Raw genomic sequence first — 21,654 nt, 5'->3', positions numbered from 1 at the left:
AATTGCGATTTGTCTTTGTAGCCTTTGATGCGCCAGTCATGCTTGTACTCCAAACTTTATAATATGCGCAAACAAGAGGTGAAAGAGGTTCAGAAGATCGTCAACGATTTCAATCAAAAGGTGAATATTTTTTATTACCTGGATCATCTCATTTCACATTCAATACATTAATTATCTACTTCAAACATATTACAATTTTTATTTTATTACAATTTAAATCTGCGCGTGAATTATAATTGTTGAAAAAATTATTTTAGCAATCACAGCAATCAGTAGCTCAGACAACGCCTGCTCAGGGGGAGGGACAAGGTACGCCTTCTTTTTCGCCTACACCGTCGCCCGCCGCGGCGGTTCTATAGGTTCCGTCGGTAGTCAAAAGTTCCTTTGGATACAGCAGCGGTGGGCAACATCCGGCAACATCGGTCAATGGCCAATACATTAGCGTGCCTATGCACGTCTACAATGATAAAGCAATGATAAAGCAAAATCAGTATTCAGGTTTACTTACGAATGGCCATGACCTCGGGACCAGGCAATGAAGCAGGCTAAACAGGAGGAGAATAGAAGTACGTAGAGAAATAAAGACTGAATCCAATGAATCTCTTTTCGATTTTGTAGTGGCTGTTTTTTTCTCGTGCTTTCAGGCTTTTTCATCGACTTGGATCGAAGATTGGGACCCCTGACATCGTATAGCTCGCTACGCGAGCTCGTGCGTTACGTTCAAGCGGGTATAAAGAAGTTACGAGCTCTCTGACCACAGTGGCACAGCCCCCGACCACCCACCCCAAACTACATTACTTCTCTTCCTCAAAACATAGTCACTTACCCGACCATGTACACGTAGTTGCGTAGCGTCGTTGCGTCAATCATTGTGACGTCAATCAACAACCCAGCGATGCAGGGAGACGTGAGAAACGGGAAGGTGCGATAGCGGTGATATAGCGAAATCATGGACTATTTTCTCTGCGAGAAGTGGTCTCGGGGGTGCGATCGAATCGATAACGAGGGTCACGGCAATGTAGAAAAAGGACAGAAAAATGGGAGCAGCTCGTGAGCAGGTCTCCTTTAGTCGGACGACGTGGAGGCATTCTTGATATAAATTTAGCAGCAAGTTTATAGTCAATTGCAAAGCGCGTGCCTGAGGGGGCGAGGGGAAAAGGCGGCCGACCGAGGGAGGGGAGTCGCTTTATCTTACCACGGTGCATAAACGAACCTCGTGCACTTTGTTTAGAGCACGTGTTACTTACTCTCGAGGCGCAGTGGAGAATCGTCGGGCGGGGAGGGGGGGATGATATCGAGACGCTCGCGTGCGACGATGCGAGTGCATTAGATTTCTAGCGAGCCGTGATAACTCGTGTCTATTTTTCCGAAGTGTCCGCTTTTGTAAGTTAACGCATAGATATCGACGCGAGTTCGAGAGGGAGGGGGGAGAATCGGAGGAAAATAGGAAAGAGGGGAATAAGTGAGGGAAAGATAATGACCGAAAAAGGAAAAAATGAGAAAAAAAAGTGAAAACCACTAAATGGGTAGTAAGTGCCACGTAAAAAGCGCCCGTGTGTTCTCGCTTCACGGTGCGCCCACAGCCGACGTTACCTGAAGCATGAGTATCGTTTCGGCGATTCGAGTGCGATGAATATAAGGGATATATACATATTTAATATATATATAGTTTATTACCTATATAAATATATATAAATAGTTATAAAGATAAGAATATATTTAATGACGCGAAGAGAGATAATGCATCTCGCGCGCCGGCGCCGCGTTTCAGTATAGGGGAACAGACGACAGTTGTATTCGCGAATAGGAGAAGAAATCGTGATAAAATGAGAAAGAGAAAGAGGAAGAGAGCGGACACAGGATTAGAGTGTTTTTCGGTGGAGAGATGCGCGAGCAACAGGATCAACAACCAGGATCAAGCGATGTGCTATAGTTAAACTATAGTCTAACGTTTGCGTGCGAAGCACACGACTCTTTTTTGTAGATAGATCACGGGGGAAGTAATTTAGATTAGAGTAATTAATATGCAAACAGGAAAAGCAGTAAACAGATGCGACTATACCAATACATATTATTTACATTATCTAGAGTTAAAACCGGGAGAAACAAGTAGAGGTTCTAGTGCGATTGAAAAGTAAAGAAGGAAAAAATAATGACATACCACATACACGCATATACCAATAGCATGATTTAATGAAACGCAAGCGAGGGAAGAACAAAGCGAAATAAAACGCATGCTAAAAGTGCGTGGTGAACGGTGTGACGGGCAAAATGTATTCGCGAATAATAAGTAACAAATACAGTATTCGAGATTGCTGATCGCGAATGAATTTCGCCCGTCTACCGGATGCCGAAGAGGTGAACATCCTCTTGCGCGCACGGCATGAGATGCTAACGATGGAAAACAATGAGAAAAAGAACAAGCGCAAGCGGATAAGCAAGTTGCTCATGTGTATATTTTTGTAAATAGATATTTGTGAGTGCCGCCGTCTTGAGGGCGGTCTACCGTTGTCGAGTTCGCGGTAGATCGGCCCGCCCCAATTTTTGCTACCACAGATCTTGTCCAGAATCGGGTAAGAGATTAACAAATAGGAAAAAAGAGGGATATGAGAATATGTAACGAATCAATACATAACGAAATGTCCGTTGAATTTAGTTCCGAAAGAAAAATATGTTCTCCGCGCTTTCTTTCTTTGAGAATGGCCCGTTCGTGCGTTCACGTTACTCTCTCAGACGACTTTTTCGATCTGTCCCCGTTCTTACGATCGCTTCTCGATCATCGAATCGTGCCGAGAAAAATTTTGAACGCGTCACGGTAGCTTCGTTATTTCGAGTTTTACCAGTGATTTGATTCGCCTCATGTCTCAAACGCATCTCTTCCCCCGCATTCAATTAACGAATCGACAACGAGTGGATTGCAGCGGGAAAGTACGTACTCGGTAATCGTCCCGAGTTTCATTTTCTCGATAAAATGCCGAATTTGACGAAACGAACTTGCGAAATCCGAATTTACGAATCGAAGAGATTTTTATCAAATATAAGATCGAAACACGATCGCGTAGTTTTAATACATATCCGAAATCTAAACTTAATTCTTCTCTTAAGTGATTAACGAACGTTACCCAGCCGAAGAATAACCGGCAATAATCTCCGAAACCGTAGGACCAATTATCATTCGTTTAATTTACAAAATCGCGTTGTTGTCTCGTTGCTGATGTGCTCTGTTAGCAACATCAGGAAAGATAACGAAGAGAAAACGCAGGCGGATTGGCGGGATCACGACGGCCCATAGTTACTAAGCGCGGTCCAATGGTTCACGGGATACAATTTTATATTTCGCGAGTGCTAAAGGATAAAGAGAAGAGACTAAAAGTTAAAAGTAAAAAAAAAAAGAAAAAGAAGTCTATTAAGGAGCTTCAAGAATATTTTCGAGACACATTTATAGCAGATACATATATCAGGCCCATTTTCCCGCCAGGCCGACTGCTCTAAAAAAAAAAAATAAAAAAGAAAGAACGCAAATTTGACGAGACACTAAGTCGAAGTTCGGCATAATTTTCAAGAAAATGAAAAACGGTGGAATTGTTATTTACGAGCACATGCAAAGAATGTGTCTTTATGACGTGCGGAAAAGATTGTCGGTTTATGTTAGATAATTATCGGTTTTTAGATAGATTTTCCTTTTTATAACGTTCTTTTCGATGATTTCGGGCTGATGTATGTTCCTGTATGACTTCCAAAGATAAGCAAAGGGTGCTGTCGCTCCGTAGGGCGCCGCAGCGCGAATTTCGATCGGAAAGCATTCGCCACTTTCTGGTTCTTTTGTAGGTTCTTTACGTTTCCTTACGTTTCTTTTTCTTTTTCGCCTCCCTTCTCTCCATTTTATGTATCAATCAACGTGGTTGAATCGTGCGATGTTTTTGCTATTATTCTATTAAGCTATTATCAATATCATCGTTACTGTTATTGTTAACACTGATGATATTATTGGCGCTAGACGATAACAGTTACAATCGGTAATAATAATAATAATGATCGTAATAATAATTATAATAGGCATAGAATTAATAATGGTAACAGTAACGATGTGTTACTATTTTTCACTGCGTAATGATTATTACGTTACGAATAATATGCTGTTATCCTTTTTTTCGAGATATTTGAGTGAGAGAACGTATAAAGACGAGATGAAGTGATGCGTGGGAGGTGGAAAGCGGAGACGTGCGCGTCACACACACATACTGAAGAAATGTACATTATTCCTACTTTCATCGCGAAGCTAAGCTGGGGTTTTTCGATCGGGCAGGACACGGTCGCGCAGAGACAGATATCGCCCTCGTATCTGTAAAGGACCTTAATAGAGAGAGCTTAATTAGCGCCGTTCGATTTTGGTCTTCTTAGCCCCTACCCCCCCCCCACACCCTCCCCCCTATCACACACCACACTCCTTGTAAAATATTTATACATATATATGTATATATACATACAACACACAGTACATTGCGTGTATATACATATACATACACATATATATGTTAAAGAGACGAGAGGTATACACATACGCAATCTTAATTACGATTATATCATATATTATTACATTATTGATAATTATTACATTGATGATTTATACGCGATAATTATTTTCCTATATTCGTATGGGACGTATTGTGTACTATCTAATTCTCCGAATACAAACGGACGTTTTACCGCTGCGAAACTTCCCTGTCCGTCGCGATTGTGCCAAAAAAAAGAAGAGGGTGAAATATTGCGCGCGGCGCGAGTTCGCATCTTCGGATAGCCACGACATCGGTTGATTTTAAAGCAAGACCTCGCAGATTGACCGTATTATTCCTCGCATACTCTCATCAAAGTCCTCCGATAATGTTCTCTATAATAATAGGTGGAGTTCCTTTGATCGTCCTTTTTGTTCACGACGCTATTCTACGTGAAAGAGCTCGGTTTGAGACATCCCAGATAAACCGGTCAGATAAACCATAAATGTAGAATAGTCGAGAAATTGCATATATAATTTTATGTTAATATATTATTTATTTATTATAATAAAATTATTAAATTATTAATGTAATTAAATATAATAAATTATTAATATAGTAACAAAAGCTGATACAATAAATTTAATAAATCATTGGATTTATTGTATTTAGCTTATTTAAAAGTTTAATTATATTAATATTTAATTACGTCATACGACATTGTAATTACGTGTTATTTATATTATATATATAACATTACGTTTTCTGTTAGCAATTACTGAAATTGTATTCTTGTATTCCGTTGCGATAAATTTTAAATCGTCGGGCCCTTCCTTTTTCTCTCTTATCCGGGACGCGGTCTGAAACCGAGCTCGTGCGAATAGAGCGAACCGACGACGACACGCGGCGATGGTTGCGGACGCTATTTCGCGGACGGACGAGCGGACAGGGTGGTTTAACGGCGGAGCGTATTCCGAAGTTGGCGAAGCAATCGTATGCTGTTGGTTGGTACCGGAGGCAATGCACAAGTAATCCGACTAATTGCGTCGACTAATGTGCGTTCGTAACGGCGACGCGACGCGACACGTATACCACACGGACGCGACTCCGCGTACGACGGCGAGGGTAGAAAAACGTAAAAAAAAGGGGATCTCCCCATTACCGAGTTATCATTTATCAGCTCGCCGCAGGCGCTTCCAAACGCGTGCCCGTCACGCGGCCCGATCGACTATTGAAACGATACGGGAGTCGGATATTTTTTTAACGCGGTTACCTCTCTCTCTCTTTCTTTTTTGTTTTTGTCACGATATTTGCGACAAAACGCTTAGAGCGATCTACCCTCCCTTCGTGCGACGCGGAGTTTCGCCGAGCCGAGCAAGCAATATACGCGACAGACGGCCGTCTCTAATTGGCATTACGACCATGCGACGTACACGTGCTGAGATATATATGTATATATATACATATAGATATATATATATATACACACACACGAACACGCCACATTGACTAATTACACGTTCGCTGGACATACTTAACAAATCGTTTAGTGACAGGCAGACAGACAGACAGATAGCCGGAAGGGTAGATAGAAAGCGAGAAGTAGGCAGAATTAATTAGAGGATTGAGAGAGACCAGGGGAGTGGAGTCGGAGGACACGTGAATGAGCAAACCGCACCAAGGAGAGACCAAATTATATCGCTTAATGAGATATAATTACCTATTTGCTTCGTATTTATTTTTATCGTTAATTAATTATTGTATTTATTGGCGCGGAGGCTGACACGCATACGCATAATTTCCGGGAGACACGTTAATTACACGAAAATTAATTACACACATATACGTACATACATACAAAATGTGCCCGGTCGAGTCATTGTCACTTAGATCATCCGAAGATTGCAAAACTTGATAGAGAAGTCTTTCAGTTGTCACCTAGAGTAGCTCCGACGCTTATTCTCGAGCAAAACGACTCGAGCGGAGAAAGAACGACTGAAGAGATATATTCGCGTGTGAAACATCCCCGACCGAATCTCTTCTACTTTCTTTCTACCTTTTTTTTTACGTAGATATCGATTGGCATCGGGAAAAATTATCAAAATGCGTAAGAAACAAGGATTTATTGCTAAAAACGTATACTAAAATTTAATATGCAGTTGCAACAGTAATGCAACTGAAGAAATTTACGTTTTTCTACAAGTCGTGTTTGACATAATTGTCGGAAACTCGTCATTTACTTGTCAAAATTTGGAAAAGCGCAATAGAATTTGATTTATTTCGATGCGAACTTTACTTATGCAATTTTTGAATCGCATTATAATATCGCGTTAATCATGTGAATAATAAAAAAAAATGCATCACACTTAATTATGCGAATCTCTCAAAAACTATCTTAGCGATATCGTCAACGATCAACGTTTTTCGGCCGTGCGCATTGTCCATCGTAGAAATGCAACTTCCTCGTTAATTGCGGATTATTTATTTAGTGCACGCAAACACGTACACACATCTTTCGACATGTAGCGGAGGGAAGGAAGTACAAAATTTACACATAGCGGACGCACGAAGTGACTTGTAATATTCCTTCGACAAATGTATCTCGTATAAAACGTTCCAGATGCCTCACCTTGTACACCAAGTAATCAATATAAAAAAAATGCAGAACTTTAATAATTACACTATTCCATCCCCTTTTATTACTCACGTTGCCAAAAGAAGCTCCGTGCAAATTGACATCGTAAATTAATAAGAGACGAAAGGACAATCGCGTCGAGATAAGACGTTCTACGTCGTACTCTTCTTTCATTTTCCTTTCGAGAGATCTCGCCAGTTTATAATTTTTCAGTCGATCGGACGCGAGCCGAGATAACGTCCTTCGACTCGCGTCTTAATTTCGCTCTATGCGCGTCTGATCAGCTGATGTCTTTCGTCACTTTGCACGCATTTCGTTTTTCTTTTCGCTTCTTTCGCGAAACGCGCATTTCCTCGACGAATCGGTGCAGCTTTTGACTCTTACACCATACGCAAAAGAGAGGAAGACAAAATAATGATGAAAACGTATCACGTGAGACAACGGCGACAGGGGAGATAAAACGTGGGAAGAGAAAGACAATATATACATATACATATATATATCTATATATTTGCGAGATATTTTGTGAAACAGGGCTTTTTTACCTATTTTATAGTAATCTCAGCTTAAACGGATTGAGAGAGTGGGAGCGAGAGAGAGCGAGCGAGAGAGAAAGAGAGCGAGCCTTTACTAAAAATAATAAATTAATGTGAGACGAGGATGTTGTCATGAAATGACGTTGCAGTTGATGAGCGGTCTGTAAATGCGTACATACATAGCATAAATGCCGTCGTTTAATGGGGACGGTTTCACTATAACGTGTACCCTATATTTTTGTTTATGTTTTGCGCCTTAGATTTAGCATTATTACTATTATATTCTAATTATTATTAATTATTTTGATTATTATATATTATTATGTTTAAGATTCTTATTAATTATTATTATTATTATTATTATTATTATTATTATTATTATTATCATTGTGTATATGGTATAAATTGTAAAAAAAGGAACATATTTACTATATCATATTCATTTTACGGGGACACTTCCCCGAATGAACAAATTGTTTAAACTAAAATGAAGGAATAAATAAAATATTGACCAAATTAAGGGGAGAGTTCTTTTCTGCCGACAACCTCATCCATCCCTCCATTATCCCGCACATTTGCAGATGTATGTATGATCACATAGTCTTACTCGTAATGTAAATGTAAGAAATAAATAATGAAGATATTTTTGGAATTGAAACGCTTGAAGTTATGATTTATTTCACTTTGTTTCTGATTATTCCTAATTAGATTGCAATACTTTGTCAATTTTCCAGACTTTTCATTTTCACGATCAGAAAGCCCGAATTCTTAGAAATTCGAGAAATTCTTGGAAATGTAAAATATTCTTGATAATTGAGAAAATTCTTGGAAACTGACAAAATTCGTTATGTTGATAAAAAGTTGTACGTATATATACGTATAAATTTTTTGCTTATTAATAAAAATTATCTAAAATTTTTTCGACACATAGCTAGATAACAAATTGTCGATACGAAATTGTCGAAATTTTATGTTAATATATGTATATATAAGAAAATACAAAAAAAAGAACAGAAGCTGCAAATCAGATTTGTGACACGAATTTTAGTTTCTTAGCCTTTAGTGACATAAATTACAACATTATAATAGTCATGTTAAGAAAATTGTTACTTTATTGATAAATATATAGTATACAATACTACATTTTTTAATGTTAAAGTTTGAGAAAAGTGCAGCATTTATTTTTGTATTGAATTATTATAAATTATAACAATATCACGTACACTTATAAATTTTGCGCTAACTAATTAATATGATATTGTTTATCGTAACATAACAAACAATAATATTAGCTTTTACATAGAAAAAAATCAAACCGATTCATTTGTTACTTGCATTGGTAATTTATTTAACTGATGGAAAATATTTAACTGATGGAAAAAGCAACAGGAAATTCTTATAACAGGAAATGATATAATTTTACAGAAATAATTTGCTCAAAATACATATATTAATAATTAAACTTAAAATTATATAAAACAAAGTGGTATGTTAATAATGGTATGTTAAAAATTAAATAATATCTATATATTTTTTAATTCTTTAAATTTGCAAATATCCATGTTATGAAACTTGTTGATGCTGTTGCGTAAAAGTATGGAGGTCCCATATAGCAGGGGTAAGAAGCGATTCCAATTTGAGTTCCATTGGCTACTAAAGGGCTTCCAGCATCGTAATAATCACCCTGAAATAAAGATGCGATTATTAATAACAAAATTTTAATATTATAAATAACAATAAATTGTTTACTATTGCAAATTGTTGCTATAATAATTTCAGTATTAAGCTTAATTACAATCGGCATGTTATTAGATGCTATTAATGTAATTTTTTATATTATTAATATTCTTTTGGTGTTGTAAAACATAATAAACATATATGTATCAATTCGTTTTATAATATTAATAATTGACAGTTTACGTCGCACGCTCCAGTTCCTTTTGTTACCGCCAAAGTACAAATTTGAATATATTTTGCACCCCATTTCCTCTCGCACTCTTCTTGCGGATAAACTCTCAACTCAATTTCTTGCAAGTTATTCGAAATCTCTCCATCTCGCTCTCCACCATTCTAAAAAAAATAAATGCGTATTTGGACATTCGAAAGAAATGACAAACAATAAATAATTATTACATATCTTTTCACTTGTTACTTTCAATTTGTTATATTACATATAAAAAGAAAATAATGAATTTTTCTTTAAAAAGAGTGCCTTATTTTAGACATTGAACTAGAAAATTCCGATATCATGAGTTCGATATTACCTTTGTTCCCCATCCGGTCAACGTGCACGACTTGCCCTCGAGATTCTCATCGCTTGTCATAAGATTTATCGGTTGCACTAGCGTGCTGTATTTCAGAGGAGTTTTAAGATGAACTAAGGCGATGTATACATTGTCTAAATTATCGTGGATGCTAACACTTTCTACGTCATAAACATCTCCTGATTCGTTCAAGAAGTTTGTTCCGACATGGACCTTTAGATTATTTAACCGATGCCGATACCTAACAATAAAAAAAAGAACATATAAGTATGTATATACTTGGGAACTATCACAACTGTCCGGCTCCGATTTGAATTTTTTTTAAGTATGTTGTTAAACACAAAAACAGACACGTATTTTTTTATAGGAGCACCAATTCATCTTTAGGGGGTGAAACACCCCTTCGAAAGAATCGGTTTTTCTCTTTCGGGTCGAATATCTCCGAAACTATAAGAGATAGAAAACTTTTCGAAAATGAAAATTAAAAATGAGATATTGACATAGGTTCAGAATGTCTGAATGTAACATACCTTCTGACACAAAATCCTGCGGTTAATATATTACGATTATTGAGGATAGATCCACCGCAATAGTGTTTACCGTTATATCTCAATGAAACTTGATACGGAAATTTGCCGATGGGAGCATCCTTTCCACCATAAAGTGATTGAGCTCCTTATGGACAAAAATAAATTAATCATGTTAATATACGCCGAAATTAATATTTGTTACATTATTACATACACTTTTAACAATAACAATAAAACATTGTGTCAATTTTACGGCTAAGTGAGCCGTATGCTCAGGAAAGTTACAGATTTTCATCGTTCACGCTATATTAATTTTTAACGTTAAAGTTACACATTATTTAGAGAATACAGAGATACGTATGTATTTTTGTATATCCGTTTATATAATTAATTAATTGAAGACTGAAGTTATTGATATTTAAAATTTAAGATTCAAGAAGTACTATTTTTATTATATAATTATATATTTATTATATAATTATTTATTATATAAATATTTATTATATAATTATTTTAATTATATAATTAATTATTTTTAGAAGTATTATATATGTATGTTTATATATATATATATATATTTATTTTATACTATCTATATGTATTATTAGAAAGACGTAGTTGCACCTCTCTCTATATCTATCTCTATATTGGTTTTTTTATTATGGTAAAATATTTATTATAATAAATAATTTATAAATTCGTACCTTGAATGACGTATGCTAGAGCGATAAATACGAGACAAGCTAACGCACGCATCTTTGCAGATTTAAGTCTGGGACTGTAGCAAATAGATGTGATACACAAAACGAATAAGAGTTAAGTCGAGAGCCGAAGTCTAAGACTATGTGACTAACGAAGCCAAAAATGATGTGTTAGAGCTGAAGTAAAACACTATCTATGTCTTCGCGGCGTTTTCCGCCCTATTTATACCCGAAAATGGCCAGAATCCCCCGCGCGAGATTCTCACCACTTTCTACGCGTCTCAAGGGGGGAGGTTTTCTAGAAACTTCTAGAAGCTTTTAGAAACGTAGTTTTTGGCCCCATCTGGACCTCAGCTTATCAACGGCAGTCCGATAACCGTAAGATAAACTAAACATTTACATTGACGCTCGGAATTCCTGAGCTAACGTGCGTCGTCTAAAGTGTTCAAAAATTTAACGTGTCGTCCGAAATTTTAGTATAACGTACTACGTAACAATAACTTAAATGATAAAATTTTTATAAATTAAAAGATTTCTATTTTAAATAAATCTGTAATCTCTTTCCTGGACCAATTTGTGGGTAACGGTTTTATTTACCTAAATAGACATTATTTTACTAATTTATTTATAAAGATATAAAGAGAAACAAAAACGGGCACAGTAACAACTGTGCCGCAAACAAAAACGTAGAACTACGTCAACTGTCACTATTTCATGTTAAAGTATTCAGCGAAGGAAAGTAGACGTAGGGCTACGTCAACTATCACTATTATTCAACGAAAGACAGTTTGCGGCACAGAGTAACATTATAGGAAGTCTTCAAAAATAATTTCAGTGATTCTTTGAAGCAAGAGGATTAAAATACCGGAGATATACCTAAGAGTACCGTAAGATGTTCAATCATAGGATTAACTAATGAAAAATGACTCTCAACTCTAAATTGTGTTTCTAAGTATGATTACGCAAGAAATAAAAAAGGGAAATTTTTCATGGAAATTCTGACAATTTTATTGCCGTAATACGAGAATAGTTTTTGAACATAATAGTTTTTGAACACATTTTGAATATTAAAAATAGTGGTAAAATTTAAAAAATGTTACGATTATTTTGTTTCCCAAAAATGAAGCAATCTGGTGAGAAGTAAAATTCAATTTGATATTATCAGCAGGTAAAACAAAAATAAAGCAAAGAAACATATGTACGTATGGAAAACGTATCTACATCCTTACACGTATAATTGGTAACAGTTTAAAGCTGACTCACGTGTGTCTTGTTCAAACACATCTGATCTGTCGCTTATACGAAATATCGCACTGATTTCGACGAATTGCCCAGCTGAGTCATGCTGGAAAATATCTTAAGAATGTGTGTACAATACTCACCGTATCCGGTGTTCCTCGGCTCTCGACATTGTCCCATCAGCATTTTTCATGGAATCTTCAATCTTCGACGATCGCATACTTCGTTGGTTGTTTCGTTTGATTTCAATTCCTCGTTGATTACTTTACGAGCACAATTACGACACGTTAATTAACGCAATTAACGAATACTGAATTGTTCGAATCGATCAAAATCACGCGCGTCAAAATCACATTGTCGACAGAAATATATATGACACGCGCTCGCGTTACTTTAACGTCTAATTTGGCGAAATGCTCAAATCGATCGACAAGGAAGATAATGTACATGGACGCGAAATCGCCCCCATGGACAGATTTTCGTCCACCCCTATCCCCTACCTCTGCCTAATTACCCCATACCTCTCCAACAACTCCGCTCTCTCCTTCTCATCCTCCAACTCCACTGTCAGTACCTCTCTCCCTCCCTCCCCACGGGTAAGCACAAGGACATGTACGCACATTTGTTTATAAGGGAACGCTTAGCAATTTGACTGCCTGTTCTTTGTCTGTACGTACCGGTTGTGGATTGACTCGCAGTTCTCACGGTCCTAAAACAATTTTAACTTTTGTAGCTTTAGTCGCCGAGAAATTCAGGAAACATGTATCGGCTCTTTGTGACGATGACGATAATCACGGTAATCAACTTCGCGTCAATCAACGCGGAGTCATATAGGTGAGTACATGTTATGTACAAACGATCCACATTTATATCGACACGATGAATTATAATACCGTATAGAGATCGCGCTTCCAACTACTTGGAATTGCCGCAGAATTCGCGATAAATAATTATCAAATCAATTTCAAATACTATAATTGTATCAAATCTGTAAGAAAAACGTATTTTGAAAGTCGGAATAAAGTGAGCAAACTAATTATAAGAGATGCTTTAAAAATTCCTTCGAAAATCTTATTTTAAGTGAGATTAACGTCGTGTGATATCCTCTTTTCATGATGACACCAATCTCACTTAAAATACCTAACTAACATTCCAATGCGTAATGCAGATAGCATTTATTTCTTAATGCCAAAGTGTTGAAGCTTTAATAGTTTTTAAATAAAAAGTGCTTGAAAATGGTCAAATAAATTATTTGAAATTCGTATTTTCGTTCTACGATATATGTACATACATTCGCGTTTATACGATACACATATACGCATATAATATAACGGAATTTTTTTATGGTGTTTCAGAATTCCGTTATACAAGACATACACATCCGTTGAAAAATCTTCGACGGAGACTATGAGACACCGACGTTCGGGGTCGGGTATAACTCTGATTTACAAAAATCTTCAATACTACAGTACTATCCAAATTGGAACACCACCGCAGGAGTTTAAAATACTTTTCGACACTGGTTCCTCAGATTTCTGGGTACCATCCAAAGACTGCAACGTTAGCCAACCTGCTTGCTGTAAGTATATCATAACATCGCTACCTCCCCGACATTTTATTATTCCTATATGTACATTTGTATTTAAAAAGCTTAATGTTTCAAGTATTAAAATAATCTTAATCATTTTTTTTTTCGTTTAATGATTGATATCAAGTAAAAATATAAGATAAAAATAATGCTGTAGAATTGTATCTATTCCATTTACATTTCAAGTAAAGTTATAAAATTTTTAAATTAACCGTTTCAAAGATTCGAATCAGTGGTAAGGTAAATATTACGTAGCTAAGTTCCATACTTACATACTCTCTTATTTACATTATTTAGCACACTTACTTTAAAGATACAAATAATTTCTTATACAAAACAGCTCACATGTTAAAGCAAAAAATATAAACATAAATATATTTGATGATTTAACTACTGTTAGTTATATATTTAGCTTAATATAGAGAAATTTATATTTCTAGAGATTCTTCAATATTAACTGATTTAATTTTATTTACTACTTTTTGCAGTAAAACATAATAAATATGATAATACAAAGTCCAGAACATACGTCGAAGACGGAGGTAGGTTTAATAGTCCTTACCACGATGGCAGAGTGTCCGGAAACTTTTCTATTGATGACGTAAGGGTAAGTCATCGTCAAGTAAATGATATATTTAATTCTAATCACAGTCATAATCTATGAAAATTTTCCAAAAAGCACATGTTGCTATTATTCTCCGAAAACAACGCGTGCAATTATACTTTATTAATAATATCAACGTTTCGTAGATTGGTGGCCCTATAGTTACAAATCAGATATTCGGAGAGATAACCAATTTCTCGACAAACTTTTGGGACTGGTCACAATGCGACGGCGTTCTGGGGATGGGTTATCCCGCCTTATCTCACTTTAAAGTGCCTACTGTCTTCCAAAACATGATTAATGAAAAAATGGTCACACCAATTTTTAGCATCTATCTAAATCGGTATGTATCTTTCCGTATGCCTCACGTGTGTTTAATACTATTTTTTAAATTACGTACTTTGTCTTTCCATGCAATGTAAAAAATATACAACCTATACAGAGAGTACGAGAACTCCCTTTACGGCGGTGCACTGATGTTCGGAGAACCCGATCCTGTCTATTACGAGGGCGAGTTTACATATGTGGATGTTACCCGCAAAAAATACTGGCAATTTAAAATGGATAAGTATGTAGTTTTTTTTTTAAATTAGACGTATGTCAACCACGGATTATATGTCAGCTAATTGGTAATGCTATCCCACTGTAGGATTCAAGTAAAAAATTACATCTCTTGCTCGAAAGGCTGTCAAGCTATCGTCGACACGGGCTACTCTATGATAGCTGGACCACCGCTGACTATCGATGTTATTTACAGAGAAATCGGTGTTGTTAATAATACGGTAATGTATTATTCCTTTCTGCAATGGCAGCTTTCACAATTATCTTAAATAAATTATTGAAATAAATTAATAAATGTTTGATAAGTTACGGATTATTAATATGAATTACTAACATTGACCTTCGTTTAAAGGTGCCATGCGACGATGATTATATTTCTAAATTGCCCGATATCAATTTCGTCATAGGTGGTAAAACGTTTCGATTCACTGGTCAAGATTATATCTTAAAGGTAAAGAATATTATTATATAAAGGTTTAAATTGTTTTTAGAATAGAAATATTATGCCATATTTAATGTCTCATAGCTCGGTGCTGAATTAGGAGGTAATTGCATTCCCGGCTTCCAAGCTGTTACTCAGTTTGATGGTATAGATTGGATTTTAGGCGATGTATTTATTGGTCGGTACTACACCGTATTTGACATGGAGAACGACCGAGTGGGATTCGCCCTTGCAAGACATTTTAAATCTTGATTGCCTTTTCATGAAGTTATCATTAAATATTAGGAAGTCTAACCCTTATAAAAATTTTTCACCGTTTTTGGACCGCGAGAACGGTCAGTTTGAGTAGTAAAAACGTGCATTTGGCAATGAGTACGACCCGTTTTTGGGGCGCAAAGGGGCCCTTTTGCTTAAAAACGAGTGGTTAAAGCGGATTGGAACAAAGATATGCGATATTATTTCTACCAACGATTTGGTATTTGTTCTTTCAGCAACTATCGAATTGTTAGATATTATGAATACAACTTGTAAATCTATTAAAATAAAGTATATATTTTTTACACTGTATATTGATTTCATATATCGACCCTTCAATTTTATTTGAATATAGTATCCCGAAAAGTATTTATTCGTATATTATAAATTTTCTGCTTAAATACAAATACAAGATATCGTATAAAATTCTGTCTATATATAAGTATTGCATGTCGCATTTATATTTAATATTGTGTTTTTCTATATTAGTTATATACACACAAACGTATAGGTACACGTAAATCTTTTGCTTATTAATAATAATTATGTAAAATTTTCGACACATAGATACCAAAATTATTATGTCGTATTTATTTTAATTAATAAATGTTATAAAATATTTAGAAAACTGGTTTAGGTGTGTCACTATTATTAATATTATACATTTTTTTATTTTGAAAAACTTGCGTACTGTACTAACTGCTCGTATTAAATAAAATGTGATACACGAAGGGAGGAGGTGATAATCGGGTGATTTTGATGCATGTGTAAGAACAATAAAATTTTTCGGCATTACACGTTTACAAGAAATTTATGTGATTACAAGTGTCAATGTCCCTACAATAGTAGAAAATGTCACAATATATATAAATAATAGTAGCTTAACATCTTGTGTGACATGCAACTAATGAAGCATTTTGTTACCTTTTTTGCAAAAGTTAATATCTATAAAAAAAAAGCTTCAAGAGTAAATCGTACGAAAAGTTGATTTCTTAATTCCAAACTAACATTTTCGGGATTTTACTGATTATTCCAGCGTTTTGTTTCTTTTCTGTATTATTTTTGATCATTTGGTTCTTAGGTCTGGGTGCAGATCGACCCGCTATTAATTCTAATATGAAGGCTATAGTGGCGCAAGTGTATCCTATTATGAGAAAATAAAAGCTGAACGCAAGCTGCTTCAGCAACATTACTTTGAAGTCTTTCATCTTCGCAATTTTCCTAGCTCTCTCACGTTTTACCTCCGCGATAAAGTCGGCTCGGGATTTAAGGATCAAGCCGGCCTGCATCATCTGTTGAATAATATCATTCACCCGTTGGTACAATGGCCAATTTTCGCGAGTGACATACGATTGTGTCATCTCAATCAGTTTTCTCGATCTAATAAGGTCTTGACCCTTGATCCTGTAGTAGAAGTGGTGACATTCTCCAAAGCACACAGCGGTCGTCGAATTCTCAACGAATTTCTTACACTCCTCATACGTGACCGACACGTAACGCGATTCCAATACAGGATCGTTTAACAACATTTTCAACTGTTGCGGTCCGTATATGGTGTAACCGGATTTCTATAAAAAGACAACCAAAATAATTGACTTATCAAATATATTATTAATAAACCTGCACACATATGTTTTATTATAGATACGTGATGCCGCGAATGTGTGTGTGCAGTGTGAGCATCAGTCGATTCCACTTCAAGACGAAGATAATTTATATTAGATTGCGAAAGGGATTTGTCATGTCTGTCAAATAAAGCTTAAAACAAAATTATAACGAAATAAAAGCGAAACTGATGCCACTGTTTTCAAAATTATTTTCTTTTTATTTAAAGAGGTAGTTAGTTAACCATCTATATTTGGAAAACTCCATCTCAGCTTTATAGAAGGAAAGAGCTTTAAGTTAATTTTCCTAAATGGAGAAAGGCGATTGTATTATAGAAGTTATAATAATATCTAATTTTCGTCAGCGTGTGTGCGAAAAGTGAGCGAAAGCGAGCGGCAAAATAAAGGTTTATTATATTACCCTGATACTTTCTATGCTGTCGATATCGCGATGATAAACCGGCACGGTGAGTAAGGCCGACAGGTGGCTTTGGAATAGAGCGTTTATGTTGAGGAACAGGATCAATATCATGCATATGAAGATCCTGGTGGAGCTAATTCTGGATGGATGTAGAATTCCTACGCAGACCATAAGTCGTATCACTTGTAACCCGGCTTTTACACAACCGTCGCTCTTCGTAAATACTATGTAAGTCAGCAGACACATTATCACCATTCCCACTATCACTTCTGACGACATGAACTTCATCAGCTTGGTGAACTGAGAAATTTCTCGGTTCGGTTGCGCTATCACACAGAGGGCTGCTCTTGAATGAGGATATGTGTATCTAAAAAATAACTACTTATTATTATTAAATATTATTTTATATTAATCTTTTATATTTAATACGATATGACGCGATATTTATTACATACGATATTTGTTACAAGGCTATGATGATATAATTTATTTCTATCGTCTCACACTTACTTGACTCTCCACAATATAAGCATGCTTCTCGTGTTCATGCCAATATCTATTCTGCCGTCGCTCAGAGGGGCCAGCAAACCTATCAGAGTACCGTTCGGTCCTATGCCGCCGAGCGCGTAGATACTGCCATTGTGAAGGTCGACGCTCAGAGACGCTCTCAGTTTGATCAAGAGTATCTTGATGATCTCGCTGTTATCGCCGCGAAATTTCTGCAGATCCGTCGCGCTCAAATTGACTTTTATAAACGGTTCCATCTCGACGGCGTTTAATCGGACCTCGTAGCCTTTCAAAGTGGCCGTTTTATCGAAATCCAGATTTTTGCATATTTTGTCTTTGTCTAAAAAAAAAAAAAACTACAGTAATTGCCGTACAAATTCTTCAAAAAAATGGCTAATGTTTCGAAATGAGATAACACGGAATTTTACAAATAATATTATAAGCTTTTCTACTTTCGTACATTTATTGCTTATTATTAGCTTATAATTCGCCCTAAAGCCTGTTTTTTAATTTCTTAAATATATCTAACGGATTTTATCGCGTGCTACGATAATTTTTTCTAATATAACTTTCAAATTTAATTAAAGTTTTAAATCATTATGCGATTTATATACTTGTAACATTCGCGCATAATTAATAATATATTTTTAGCCGTCAGCGTAACATTTCAAAGGGTTTTTCAATCATTTATGTAATATAAAGTAATGGAGTAGGCAAAAAAATTCTATTTTACATTAAGACACTCAAAAATGAATTAGTTTATAATGTGTTCTATCAGACGGAAAGAAAATACCATGTTCATATTTTTTCTTCAATATTATCCAAGGATGGCCTTTCCGTCCTTTGAAACGGTCTACTTCGACCCAATCGGTCGGCGTATTATTAGAATACGGATTATATGTGTAATAGACGATCCCATCGTCCGGATCGATGCACGGAAATATAACGGAGAGCAAGTCGAATTCCCAAGCTGTCCAGAGAAAAGAGTAAGCGTTTATACAGCCTCGAGTCTCGGTCTTCTTGTCGACTATAATATAAAATCCGTCCGAATTCGCCCACGGTGAATCTTTTGTTTTCTGTTTAGGAATGACGAAACTGTTATTTGTATTTAACGAGGCTAATTAATATTATTATGAAAGAAGTATTGAGTTAAATTTTTCTTAAAGAAAATTCTACTTTCGATAAAAAAATCTAAATTAGTCAAAAATTTAGATGGAACTAACACTTGCGGATAGTTTTCAAGGCTTCGTAAAGCCTTGATAAAGGATGCAACTTCTACAATAATTTAAAATAGCGCATTCGCGTTTAACTCTTACTTCAAATCGTCTATATATTATTTTTCACCTGCAAAATAGATCGCAGCAACGGTTGGGAGGATGCCACTAACACGAAGCGGTGCGATTTCCGAAGGAAATAGATAAACTTGTAGCTCACGTACATATGGTAAGAATATCTCGTCAGGGCGAACTTTTCGAGGGCGTTAAATCGAGGACTCGTTTCCCCTATTAAAGCTACCGGTACCCAAGCGAAAAAAGCTCGTCTGAGAAATTCACTATAATCTCCGCCTAGCAGTAAAGTTAGTTCAGGCTCTTTTGGTCGACAATGATATAGAATTCTTACCTACGAAAAATTAATACATGATGATTTCTTTATAAAAAAGAAAGTTGCATAGAAAGTTTTTAAACGATCGCTTTTGTATCCTTAATAAAAGTAAAAAATGGCTTTGGCGAATTATTTTAAGATAATACAAAAATGTAATTCGTTATTATATATGCGCATAATATATGTATATTATATGAACAGAATCGCGTTTCTAAGTACTGGCACTTTATTTTACACACTTATTTCGGAAAAACTTACCGTTGCAGTGACTATGTCTGTGTAGGTAAGCTTCTTTTCCGCCGCAGTATTATTATTAATAAGACCGTGAGAAGACACATTTATCAATAGCGAGAAGAGAATATAAAGAGATACGTTCGACATGCTTTTAAAAATTTCACTATAAGACCGTTGATGTTCTAATGGGAAATGATCGAACGTTGGACCTGCCTTACAATATTGCTTTTCACGGGAATACATTTCTTTTACTTTTATCAGCGTAATCGATGGATCATGCTCACAGATAAGCGCGTGCCACATTTTTATTTTCGTAATTGCGTTTTTACGCTCTCTCCATTTGGGTAGGAAAGATAACACAGGAATTTGACAAATTATTATTTCATAAGGACATTATAACGTCGAAAGAAATAATAGCTGCAGTAACATCGTTCTTCTTCGCCGTGAACACGATATGATATGATAAATGAATATGTCGGTGTTGCCTCGGTGTAATAAACGGCTTAACCGGCGACAATAGAGTTTAACGCGACGGAACGGACTGAAAGATATTTCACTTCGCTCGTTACGCGCTGTTTAATGTCTGTATTCATTGCACAACAATATAATCCGCATGCCCTTTTTGCGAGTTATTTCATTTTATTTTTACGTACTTTAATTTGTAAGTTAAAATAATACTCAAACCTCGGTAAAGATTTTTTATTGTTTGCACACAAGTTAATTTAATTTCAGGTTCTCTCTCTCCTTTTTTCTTACAATTGGAAAGAAGTATGTATGATGGTCTCTATGACAACTTTATTTTTGCAAACTTATCTGAAGCTGTAAAGTATCTTTAATCATTTAATGTTACTGAATATTTTCAACGTCTCTAAAAAATTGTAATTTTATTGTAATACTTTTCTTGAAAATAATGACTTGTGGCAGTGGCAGTGCAGGAGGTATTGCATAGCATTGCTAAGGCAGTGTTCGAATTTTATCCGGCATTGGCTTGGCAGTACGGCAGTGGACGCCCCTTACGTTTTTTTAGAAAATACGTATATCCGAATACCTAATAAATAGCACTATATTGACTAGATCTTAAACAACGTTATATTTCCAAAATGTTTTTACGCTATCTTAAAGCAACAAAATAGCAACAAATTCTGGTATAAACGTTTATTCGATTTGAGAGCACTCTGTATATTTTTTTTCGCATGGGGGGGGCCAGCTTGACACAGATTCTAGCTCCACCACATACTAAAAAAATCATTGAATTGGCTTATTGTTAGATTATTGTAGATTATTGCCGCGTTTCGAAGGACATTCGGCAAAAAGAGCAATCGACTACCCTTGCAGACTGTAATAGTGGTAATTACATGAAACAACTAAAAAACGATAAGCCACTGTTTAAGTAACAGTTAAATGCAGGTAATTAGCTACGATAATGGCAAATACATGC

At 35.7% G+C, this 21,654-nt stretch overlaps 4 protein-coding genes across 5 annotated transcripts in view; 2 read left to right on the top strand and 2 right to left on the bottom strand.

Moving 5' to 3' along the window:
* Positions 1–297, top strand: part of Lilli (AF4/FMR2 family member lilliputian) — a 196,790-nt gene extending 196,493 nt beyond the window's left edge. For both annotated transcript variants that reach the window (XM_071784937.1, XM_071784938.1), the window contains 2 exons: positions 22–120; positions 258–297. In XM_071784937.1, the coding sequence (XP_071641038.1) occupies positions 22–28 (7 nt within the window). In that variant the 3' untranslated portion in view covers positions 29–120; positions 258–297. The remainder of the gene's footprint in view (positions 1–21; positions 121–257) is intronic.
* The window catches only part of LOC139817122 (lysosomal aspartic protease-like), a 161,249-nt gene extending 145,117 nt beyond the window's left edge, over positions 1–16,132 (top strand). Inside the window, exons 2-9 of the mRNA XM_071784940.1 lie at positions 13,132–13,232; positions 13,754–13,977; positions 14,475–14,593; positions 14,737–14,933; positions 15,033–15,158; positions 15,240–15,372; positions 15,504–15,602; positions 15,678–16,132. Coding sequence (XP_071641041.1) covers positions 13,159–13,232; positions 13,754–13,977; positions 14,475–14,593; positions 14,737–14,933; positions 15,033–15,158; positions 15,240–15,372; positions 15,504–15,602; positions 15,678–15,845 — 1,140 coding nt within the window. The 5' untranslated portion in view covers positions 13,132–13,158 and the 3' untranslated portion in view covers positions 15,846–16,132. The remainder of the gene's footprint in view (positions 1–13,131; positions 13,233–13,753; positions 13,978–14,474; positions 14,594–14,736; positions 14,934–15,032; positions 15,159–15,239; positions 15,373–15,503; positions 15,603–15,677) is intronic.
* LOC139817782 (chymotrypsin-1-like) lies at positions 9,156–12,584 on the bottom strand. Its single transcript, XM_071786083.1, has 5 exons — positions 12,542–12,584; positions 10,459–10,603; positions 9,929–10,244; positions 9,585–9,734; positions 9,156–9,348 (listed from the first exon to the last, which is right to left on the bottom strand). Exons 1-5 carry the CDS (start codon positions 12,582–12,584, stop codon positions 9,199–9,201), a joined length of 804 nt encoding a protein of 267 aa, XP_071642184.1. The 3' UTR covers positions 9,156–9,198.
* A 140-nt stretch (positions 16,133–16,272) lies between the features above and the next one.
* On the bottom strand, positions 16,273–20,805 carry LOC139817121 (uncharacterized). The gene is made up of 6 exons (XM_071784939.1): positions 20,241–20,805; positions 19,725–20,000; positions 19,174–19,456; positions 18,384–18,720; positions 17,874–18,240; positions 16,273–17,416 (listed from the first exon to the last, which is right to left on the bottom strand). The coding sequence occupies exons 1-6, from the start codon at positions 20,517–20,519 to the stop codon at positions 16,841–16,843; spliced, it is 2,118 nt and encodes a 705-aa protein (XP_071641040.1). The 5' UTR covers positions 20,520–20,805; the 3' UTR covers positions 16,273–16,840.
* Between the last annotated feature and the right edge of the window lie 849 nt (positions 20,806–21,654).

This window comes from Temnothorax longispinosus, chromosome 8 (assembly GCF_030848805.1).
Source record: "Temnothorax longispinosus isolate EJ_2023e chromosome 8, Tlon_JGU_v1, whole genome shotgun sequence".
Taxonomy (NCBI): Eukaryota; Metazoa; Arthropoda; class Insecta; order Hymenoptera; family Formicidae; genus Temnothorax; species Temnothorax longispinosus.
The sequence above is the reverse complement of the archived record's forward strand: the minus strand, read 5'-3'. Positions and strand labels throughout refer to the sequence as shown.